The sequence below is a fragment of the Propithecus coquereli genome, unplaced genomic scaffold, assembly GCF_000956105.1.
Source record: "Propithecus coquereli isolate 6110/MARCELLA unplaced genomic scaffold, Pcoq_1.0 Scaffold68, whole genome shotgun sequence".
Lineage (NCBI taxonomy): Eukaryota > Metazoa > Chordata > Mammalia > Primates > Indriidae > Propithecus > Propithecus coquereli.
Window position 1 is genome coordinate 8,016,518 of NW_012152840.1, and position 11,395 is coordinate 8,027,912.

Sequence of the window (11,395 nt, forward strand, 5' to 3'; positions counted from 1 at the left end):
CCCCCATAATATGCTGAAATAAAAGAAAAAAATAAAATAAAATAAAATAAAATAAATAAATTAGGCTTTTATAAAAATAAAAATAGCAATACATATAGAAATACAATTCATCAAGAGTCTAGAGTTTCTATTTTCCCACCACAGAGAAAGATGCATAAAGCTCTCTGAACACAAAGATTAACTCCCACAATTTTAAATTCTGAATGATACATCTATATTATTGTTATTTACTCTATCAAAAGATTAAAAAGACAGACTAAACCAATTTCTAGGGAAACTGGGGTTTGTCAAATTATCCATATAACACTTAGTTCTTTAGCCATTAAATAAGTAGTGAAACTGTATGATTGATTTATAAGTAGCAAAAGCATTTAGTACAATAGATCTATAGTAAAAATGAGGCTCCACTGTATTTCCACTGAATTTATTTATTGAGAGAGTTTAAGGTGTCTATATCTATATCATAATTCCTCTGAAGAAAGGGGGTTCACATTTTTACTTCCACTTCAAAGATAAGGAACTGAAGATTAAACTATTTTAACAGGTTACTACATAGAATAGGATCTATTGTGTTAATTCAGTTCTAATTCCTGAGCAATGCTGTCATAAGTATATTTAATTTTCAAGAGCTCTCTTGAATAATGATGCTTTAAAAATTTCTAAAAAATCTTCAAATCTCAATGATAGTTGTGGAGGAAAAAAAAGAATGTCCTGTTATGTAGAAATATTGCATTATTCATCAATTATTTACAAAATTGAAAAGAAGCTAGATTAAAGTTTCCTCAATTTTCTTTCCCCGAGGACTTTTGGTTCCATCCCTTTAAGATATAATTCTTGTTGGATATGGACCAAAGAGCCTGATGCACAAAAGTCCAAAAGTCCTTTGTTCTGATGTATAAAAATTAAAAACAAGGTTGTAAATGTATTCCAAAAGATAGATTTTAGAAGAAGAAAAAGAAAGAAGAAGAAAAACAGGCACGAGAAAAAGAATGAAGAGATGTGTACCTTTATATATGAATGCAAAAAAAAAACTGAAGCACCAATATAGAAGAGAGGTACCTGATAGCTACAGTCTATTAATATAATAAATAAATATGGCATCTTTAACAGCAACAAATCATTGGCAATGACCCAAGAAGAATCTCTTTGCAATACATGTACTTAAAAAGTATTTAAGTACTTAATCATTTGGTTAAATTTAAGATACTTCAAGGTCCTTATAACAGCATAAAAAGTCCCATATTAGGTCAAAAATGGTTTGAGGACAATGGACTATCCACTTCTTTACTATGTCACACAGTTACATCAAATTTTGTGTTCACAGGCAAGGTAGAAGTTATAAATAAATCTAATACTAGTTGTCTTGAAGTTATACCAGGTTCATCATCTTGACACAATTAATCTACTCTAGAATTCTAATAAATTCTATCCTAATTAAATTGTAAGAAAAGTAATCCAAAACCACTAAAATATAAGTTATAAAAAGCAAACCAATAATATAAAAATATAATCAAAATTATGAAACCAAAGGCTTAGTATGAATAGCAGCCAACATAAAGGTCAAATCTACTATAAGTAGTTACACAGGAATTTGTTTTTGTGACTACAACTAGGGTAGTAGCCAGGAGAGCACACTTAACAGGAAGGAGGAAAACACCAAATGTCTATGGCACAAGAGAAAAGAAGAATCAACTATCTCCTTAACTTACTATCTTAAAACAGTCCTAGCTGTCCCACAATGTGAGGAAGCAATCGGTATTTTAAAAAAAATTAAAAGGTGAAAAACATTCTTAAAATAATAGTCACTTATTTCCCTTTCCATAGATTCTACAGTTATATTATTTATGTGGTTTAGTCTCGGCAGTCTATTATAAACTCTCACTGGAAAATTTCACTGTCTCTGAATTAGTGTGCATTTATCACAGGAAAATATTTTTGCCATACTTGTTACTCCTAATCAGGTTATTGAAGTCAGTGGTTTGAACATTTATTTCAATATTATATAAATAAAAACCGGTGATAAGTCCTTGAAACTGGATTTCAATATAAACAGAATAACAAGTATCATCAATAAAAAGTATTACTAACTCCTAAGACGGAGTTAACCATCTCAGGCCCACAAAAACAGTGCACACTCAGTTATACTAATAATGAGGCACAGAGCTGGGTAACACAAAAATTTGAATCTAGAATATGGGTGTTTGGTGTGGTTTGGTAGCTACATTTAAACACAGATACGTTACTTTAGGTATTTACTTCAAAGAAATAGAAAGACCATACTGTGAAGGTCTTTTGAAGGATCTAAGAAGCTATCCAGTTTCTCTACTCTGATCTCTCTTCAAATTCTCCGTATACCCTTCTTTTTGCAAAATATATCATCTAAACACTTCTCTGTAGCAAAGGATAATGTTTCAGTATTTGAATATCTAAGGTCTGCCCTATTGAGGTGAAAATAAATGGTTATTAAGACAGTAGTATACGTAGATGCTATCAATAAAGAGAATCTAACATGTTGAGTGAAACTGTGTAAAATTGGAAGAAATATTTCTCACAGAGAAGCTTTAATTCGGGAAATCTATTCAAGAACATATCAAGTCTTAACCATAGCTTATAAATTAATCATAATGGGGTTTTCATTACAATTAGATCTGGTTTACATTAACTATTTAAATAATCTAGCCAACTCGGATTTTAATAGTTTCAGAAAAGACAGTGTGGTTCTAAATAGTTGAATAAGTTTCTTACACTCGCAGATATACAAATTGGACAATTTTATTGTTATATGCATATTAGAAAAATACCATAATCAGTCAAAAACTAGCATTCTGAAATTATATTTTAGGGCCATTCATTTAATTTGTGTCAGCCTTTAGAAATCTGGTCTTTCCAGACTACTCCACAAAAGAATTCTGCAATAGTGCTTATCACCTTCAAGTTGCGTGTGCGCACGCTAGAGTATCTTCTGTGACTGTTCACACAGGAGAGTACCTTTCCGCTGTGTGAATCCTGCACATTTTCTCAACCAGGAAAATGACCGGACTTTCTGGATATCTGATCCTTGTCAATTCAGACATATGGCTAGACTATACAGCAAACAAAACCATTCTTGAATGAACCGATTTTAGATATTCCTTAAGTAAATTTTATAACCTATACAATGTAAATTACTTTTTTATCCCTATTTTGAAACCAAATCTTCTATTTGTTGATTTATAGTACATATGATCTTCAAAACACCAAAAAAAAAAAAAAAAAGCTTGATTCTCTCATATATATTTTTCTCACATTCAATAATCCCAAGATCATTCAGGGCTTTTTTTGGAGCAGTCTCCTATACTATAGCTATCATTTATAGAACTTTTTAAAAAGTTAGACTCAGTGAAGCTGACAACAAACTCTGAGTTCTAACTCAGAGTAAGTTTCTAGTTATGAAGCATTGCGATTTTCTCAAATGAGTTTAAATAAAGACCCCCACCTGAGAACTCATAAATTTGTGTCCAAAGTATTTGATATATTTTTCTCCTCCCAGAATATAAGTAAATAGCCTTTCAATCCACTTACTAATATCTGAAAAGAGTAACTTCACATCAAGTACTCTAAAAATATGTATTGAAAGTTGATAATTGCCTTCGTTTTTTTTTATTTTAGCATATTATGGGGGTACAGATGTTTAGGTTACGTATGTTGCCCTTGCCCTCCCTCCACCCCCAAGTCCGAGCTTCAAGTGTGTCCATCCCTCGGATGGTGCGCATCACACTCTGATAATTGCCTTCTTAACTGGATTATGATCAACTCATTTTACTTGGACAAAATAAGAGAGTAGATAGCTTTTTGACTGATTATAGCATTTTTCTAATATGCATATAAGAATAAAACTATCCGATTTATTTATCTGTGAATGTGAGAAACGTATTCAACTTATTTAGAATCCCACTGCCTTTTCTGAAACTACTAAAATCTGAGTTGGCTAGATTATTTAAATCGTTAGTGTAAATGAAATCTAATTGCAATGAAAACCCAATTATTATAAATTTATAAACTGTAGTTAAAACACGATGTGTTCTTGAAAGTGGGTAGAGCACTGGGCAGTTTTAGAAGAATTGCATTTTAATCATGGATCTATTAGACCTCAGAACATGGACCCAATATTGGTATCCATTAACAAAAGGTGTTATATGATAGTAAGACACGTAAATCGGCCATCCTTGAGATTAAACAACATTTTTAAGGAGCATTCCTACATTAAAATGACCACAGCGAAGGGGAACTTTTTTTTTTCTTAACACCACAATGGAACAAAGGCAAAAATGGAATAAATTCAGTGTTCTCAACTGAAACTTAAGACATTGTTGGGTTAGATGTCTAGACTGAAGTGTAGACTGTATCAAAACACCCTTTAAAACATTTTTACATTGGAAAATTGAACAAGGAACTAATCAAATAATCTATATATGATAATTTCCAAGACAATTAAAGAACATCAGAAAATTTTACATACTTTTTTCTTTAATAAGAATGTTGAAACTAGAATAGCATAATATAGATCCTAAATGTTTGGTCTAAATGCTTTTACCAAGACTGTCTAAATGCTTTACCAAAAATGTTAGTGATTAATATATACAATGCCTTAAAATTGAGCTATAATCTATTAATAATTAACTTGAAATATAATAAAATAGCTTTGTTCATTAATTAAAACTTTATAGTTACAATATGCAATTTATTAGGAAAATGTAGACTACATTAATTTCTTCATTAACTCAAAATAGAAGCAGTGAGAGAAAGAACTTACTGCAACAATCATAATTGCATTATCCAAAAAGCCAAACCCTATGAAAGGTATCGCATTGTGGATGAATACTGAAAAACATCAAAAACAGAAAAATCTATTTTAGGATTTCCATAACTTAGAATGACAAATATAGACCATATAATTAAAGTCTCCATAAATCAAAGCTTTAAAATTTGCTTTTCATTTCCCAGAGCCAACAGATCCTGCTACTGCTATAAGTTTAACTGGCAGAAGCTATACTGGGAAAAACAAAACAAATTAAAAAATACATAACATTTAAAAATAATTGTGTTAGGCTCTTGTGTTTTCTTACTGGCAACACACACACAAATATGTATACAGTTAACAGCAGAACAAATTAGTAAATGTATAGGAGTACCATATTTTACCTGATTAATTGCTACTGATATCAATCTCTTTTTCTCTTATGCCTAGAGACTGATATCATAAAATTAATCTCTGTATCAGAAATAATGAAAAACGCACTAAATCAAATTTCAAGGAAGCTATTTCGTTGCTTTTACTTACTAATTAATTTTTTAAGGAAATGTTAGAAAAAGGTGATTACCTGATCTATATTAGATATCTATGTGCAGCCTTTTTCCCCTCACAATTCATCAATATCCCTAAATGCTACTGCAAACATAAATGATCATATTTGATTTAAAGTGAACTGTAACTTCATCCCTTCCTACCAAAGGCACACCTTATCTCATCTAGCTGGTACATAATCTGAATGATCTATTAGAAGTGTAAGTAGGAAGAACTAATACCTATATAATTTTTATACATTTAGCCTTATTTGTTTCATATTTACATTTTCAGGAGAATGCCTAGGGCATAGTAGATGCTCAACAAATAATAATTAAGTTGAGGACCACTAACCTGGAAAGGAAGAGAATTTCCGATTGAGAGAATTGAAGGCAGACTGTGAAACAGATTAAAAGCTGGGAATAGGTAGAAGACTTTATTCTAATTAATTTATAAAATTGCCAAGGTATAGTCAACATCAGTTCAACTGAGGACTTTTTTCAACAAACATTAAAATCCTGAGTTTTATACTATATCCAAAATATAGTCCCTTAAAACCAATTGGTTATTATACGTGTTCACTGATTTTAGAGTCTTTTTTCTCTTAACGCAGTTAAGTCCATAAAGAGCATAATTAATATAATCCAGAAGTTATAAAAGTTTGATATTACTATATTGAGTTTTATACCAATCAGGGAAGGCTAATAAATAGTTAAAAGAAAAAGCACTTTTACCCACAACCACTATCAAAGACTAAGATCATGGGAAAATATTAATAGTATATATAATACAACAATATATACTATTATATGTCATATTATTATAATTATACAATATTACATAAAACAGTACATAATACGTATATAATAGGTCATTTCAGATTCTTTCTTGTTTTTAAGTAAGAATGTCCAAGATCAAGGGCAACATCTTTAATTACAAAGAATATTATTTTAAAAGCTATTAAAGATGATAAAAATCAAATAGCACATTAATGAAATTGGATTTTTCATTTAAAGAGTCTACCCTTAGTTGTTTGACTTATTGCCTAACTGAACATTAAAAATTTTATAAGAAGCAGATTTTAAAACCTATACAAAATACAAATTTAATAGGTTAAAAGAGTATAATGAAATTTTTAAAATTCACTAAATGAAATATTGAAGAGAAAGCTATTTAAATTAAGGATGGCAAAGTAACAAAGAAACCAGTTGGAATCACTTAGTATTTTGGAGTTTATTTGATGGCATCTCTAAAATTGGCTGGTTACAAATATCTTAAAATTAGGTGTTTGGGCCACAAAATTAAGATTACACTAATAGCTATCCTAGTGAAAACTTGGTCAGTAAAAATGGCACACTGCTACAATAATCACTTTGGACTATATAAGATATACTTATATGTTTTTAATGTTTATATCTAAAATAAATATTTATTTTAATCCAAAGGAAAACAAAATAATTTTTCAAAAAGTTAAAGTAAATATGTGTACTGGGCACTCCAATGGGCATTTAAGATACGAAGATAAACTTGGTTCCCAGCCCTCAAGGAGTGTTAGGTATGATAACACGGCCCTATAAATAGCTAATTTCAATATGACTTATAAAAAATGATAATAGTATTATATAGTGTTATGGATATAGATTGTAAAAATCTAAACTGGGAGAATCAGGAAAGATTACTTGGGAAAAGGAGTTTTAAAGAATTCTTAAATTGTTTTCCTATGAGGAAAGTTACTAATTTCTAATATAAATTGCATTCTACCTGTGAGAGAAAAAAGAACTGGCTACTAAATAGTTTTTTTAAATTGCAGAAATTTGCTCTCCAGTAGGTAATGATCTCCTGCTAATTCGTGATTTCTTCAATTTCCTTTGGAAAACACTATTTTATAACTCGGTAGTTGTCAGCAAATCACATTTAATATTTACCTTTAATTTCCAACCTATTCAAATTCACTACACTGTTAAGTAATTCTCTTCCTCCATTGTCTTTATAATAAGATCCCAAATTGTTTTATATCATTCCAGTGTTAGTCCTTGAATATTTATTCCCATCATAATAGATAAAAGAAAAGGCTCCAGCAGCACTGTATAAGGTTCTTCTTCCTGGTGGTTTTAAATGAACTTTACTTTTTTCATTCTTACAAACAGCCAGCTAGAAGTTCTCTCGACCAGAGAACAGTTCAACCTAACCTTGAGCCTAGAAATTCTAATTCTGCAGTTATCCAACTTAAATTTGAAACTAAATACATCCTTTTCTCTGGGAATTAAGAAAACTTCTATCATAAGTATAATTCTATTTCTAAATGGTAATATTTTAACAATATTAGATATTCTATAACTTTGTGTTATATCTTAAGCCAAGTTTATCAAACTTTGTGCTTCAACATAATGAACAGGATAATCCACTCTATCTGGAAAGATTTAATTGTTGACTCTTCTGTGCTATCAATGAATGACACAGTTATTTCAAGTCAAAGACAAATGCACATATATTTAACAATTATACCATTACCATATCTCAGCTGTCCTGGGGTAGGTGGTAGAGCTTCCAATTTTTCTAAAGGGGGAAAAAAAGGGTGTGGGGCAAGAATTAGTTACTATAGCAAGATTTTGCAATGAAGAAAATACCAGCAGATTTACAAAGGAGAATATCACAGTTTATTCATAAATTCTCTTTAGGTTAATGGACCAGTTATCCATACAGAAAATATTAATTGGTATGAATTAAATTACAAGGCAAGCAAACAAAACTGAGCTTAGTTACAAGCCTACCATGGACTCTGTAGCCCTGGGTAAATCATTTGTTTTTTGTTTTTCATTTTTTTTAAAAGTTCTTACATCTATATAATGAGCCTGTTTGCATTAATTACAGTAGAGGAACACTTCAGAAATATAGATACTCTTATTTAAGATGGCAACCCTAGATGACTTAAGAAATATATGTACACAAACAAACATCATTGATAGTGGAAAAAAAGAATATTCAAATAGACCTAAATATCCTTTAAAAAGAGGAAAAAACATTTTTAAAGCAACTATTAATTACAGTGACTTCACTAGATTGTGTTCTGCTCCTTAATCTCCATTGATAACATACTGAAATTTTTTTGAAATCTATACTCCTGGATAATATTCTACACAATAAAACAACAACAAAAAAAGTAGGATATTATTCAAAATCACAAGTAACAATATACTATTTATAATACATGTCATAAACATACAAAGTTTTCTCAAGTATAAAGCAGAGTAAGCACCTTTAATGTCATCATTATATCTAAAAATTAATAATTATTATAAGAAGCAACCTATCTAATCTTATAAAAGTAACCATCTCACCATTTGTATAAGTACAAGAGTAAACCGTGGTAAAGAGGTAGAGAATTCTACCTTCTTTATCATCAACCAATCCAACAGAATTAATTGATGACATATAGAGAAGAACTCATATAATGGATCACTCTACTCTAAAGATTTAGTACAAACAGATTGTCCAAGGAAACACATTACAAACTGGATACACATCTTCTAAAATATTTATTTATAATTTATGACAACACAAGAACTAAAGAATTTAGTATGAAAGCAAATAAATCTCCATTGATAATCTATATAAAAAGGAATATGGTCCGTATTTGTGACTGGTATTTTACTTAAAAAGCACATAGTACCATAATGGCTTTATAATAAGAAATATACTAAAACCTAGAGTTTAATCAACTATCATGGTATTCAGAAAGGTCTAAGAACGCAGGTTTAAGTTTTGTTTTTCCTTTTTTAGAGGCGTTAAGAAATGAAGATATACTAATCTTTGCAGAATTTCACATCTGATTAAAATACTCTCCATTCTTTGATTAGCACCATTAACTCAAAATCTACTTTGAAAGCATGCAAATGATTCTCTAAATTTCTAACTAGGAATACAGGACACCACTATATTCCAGAGAATTTTCTGGTGAAGTAAACATGCAAAAGTGGTTACATACCAGAACTATTTGTTAGTTGCATTACTCTCATCATCACTACAGTTCTGACACTGTGAGGAGAAGTCCTTGTCAGTTGACTGGAACATCTTGAAATACCTAAAAATTCAACAAGCAGGACCTTCCCAATAGAATGAGAGTATACAGAGTCCTTGCTTTTACTTCTTCAAATTCCCAACACGTTGAGCAAAATACTAAAAATATTCTACAATGCCTAAGAAGAAAGGATAATGGATAGGCAAGTGGAAAATGTGTAGTAGTAAAGAGAAAAAAAATCAAATAATGTAATCAATATTCCTAATCTTTCTTTCCTACTATACATAAAGATTAAAAATTAAAGGCAATGAAAAAAATGTCAAGAGAAAAAAATACAAAATAAAGGAGTTAGAGCAGGGAGGAAAACCACTGGCACACAGATGAAAGTAAAATCAAAGCACAGATTCTGCCTCCTGCTTCACAAAGAACCTAAAGAGTTGTAAGAGGAATCATGAAAGAAACATTTCCTAGAAAGTGGAAATTTTATTGGAAAGTGTCCATCAAAATGTCTTAAATCAGAAATTATTTTTTATTATATCAACTGAATCAAAACAAAACATATCAGAAGTAAAAAAAAATTAGCTGTACAATATACAACATAACTTGAAACTAAGTCCAAGGTTTCAGCAATCTATACAGGTTTTAAAATGCAATTGCTGCTAATATAACATCCCTGGAAACAGTCACAATAAATCCCAGAAGCTTTATTTCCCTACATATGTATCTTGACTTTAACAATTTTCTTTTGACACATTGTACACGACCCACACTTACATTAGAAATGTGTTCTACTCTAATGTTTTAATTAGACTATGGAGTTAAAAAAAAAAAGCCATCAGTTCTTTTCTTTGCTGTGTGTGTGTGCACGTGCATGCATTATACACATCATACTTTCTTCCTTTTCTGGATACTTTTAAATAATGAGATAACCATTAAGATTATACTTTACCACACCATATTTGCCACAATATTTCCAATAATGACTGAGTAATCTCTTATCAGACCAATTCTTCTGCTTAGAACAACTTAAACAAAAATATAATAAATAAATATCTGAAAGCACTGGAAAATGACTAAAAGCGGGTTGATTCTGGAAGGGAATCAACATTTAGAAGAAGAAATGGTACTCGGTGAGTTCGTTTACCTGTTTGTTGCAGTTTTTAGCCTGAGGGAAGGCCCCAATCACAACATAAAAAGCAACTAAAGCTCTGATAAAAACTCTTCATTCTGGATGCCAGGTAATCAAAGCAAGTAGAAAGTGAAAGAATCCTGGAAAGGATAAAGTCAAAAAGGAATAGTTCTAAATAATTTGTATATATTCCATTCAAATCTACAGCTGACTTGTGAACCACACATGTGCAGAGCAAACTCCAAAAATACCAGCTAAGGGTAAAATAAATGAATATTTGAGGGTACCCCAAGAAAGAGTTTGCAGTTTCAGCCCAACCATTAATTACCTGCTAAAACAAACAAATAAAAATCAACACTTTTCAGAAGAATAAAACAAAATCCAGAGCCTCAACAACATAACTAGGATACAATCCAAAACTACTTCATAAACAAAAAGGAAAATGTGACCCATTTTCAAGAAAAAGACAAGAAACAGACACCAATCCCAAAGTGACTCAAATGTTAGAATTAGCAGACAAAAATTTTAAAGGAGCAATTAAAATTATATTCAAAGTATAAATGAAAATATGCTTAAATGAATGACAAGACAGGAAATCTCAGCAGAGAACCAGGAAATATTAAAAAGGACCATTAAGAAGTTCTAGAACTAAAAAATATATTATCTGAAATTATAAAATTAACTGGACAGGATTAAAAGCAGAATGAGGGTGACAGAAGCAAAGAGTTAGTGAACATAACAGATCAATAAAAATTACTCAGTCTCAACAACAGGGAGTATAAGAATTGAAAAATAATAGACTGTCGCTAAATATCAATAGGTCTAATATATATAAAACTGGAGTTACAGGAGGCAAGGAGAGAAAATAGGAACAAAAAAATTTTGAATAAATAGTGGCTAAAAATTTCTCAAATTTGATGGAAGA

The 11,395-nt window shown here is 30.4% G+C and overlaps 1 protein-coding gene across 1 annotated transcript in view; it reads right to left on the reverse strand.

Moving 5' to 3' along the window:
• TMEM65 (transmembrane protein 65) overlaps nt 1-11,395 on the reverse strand; it is a 61,484-nt gene that overhangs the window by 7,178 nt on the left and 42,911 nt on the right. Inside the window, exons 2-3 of the mRNA XM_012660817.1 lie at nt 7,835-7,879; nt 4,793-4,860 (exon numbers count right to left, since the gene is read on the reverse strand). Of these exons, the coding sequence (XP_012516271.1) occupies nt 4,793-4,860; nt 7,835-7,879 (113 nt within the window). The remainder of the gene's footprint in view (nt 1-4,792; nt 4,861-7,834; nt 7,880-11,395) is intronic.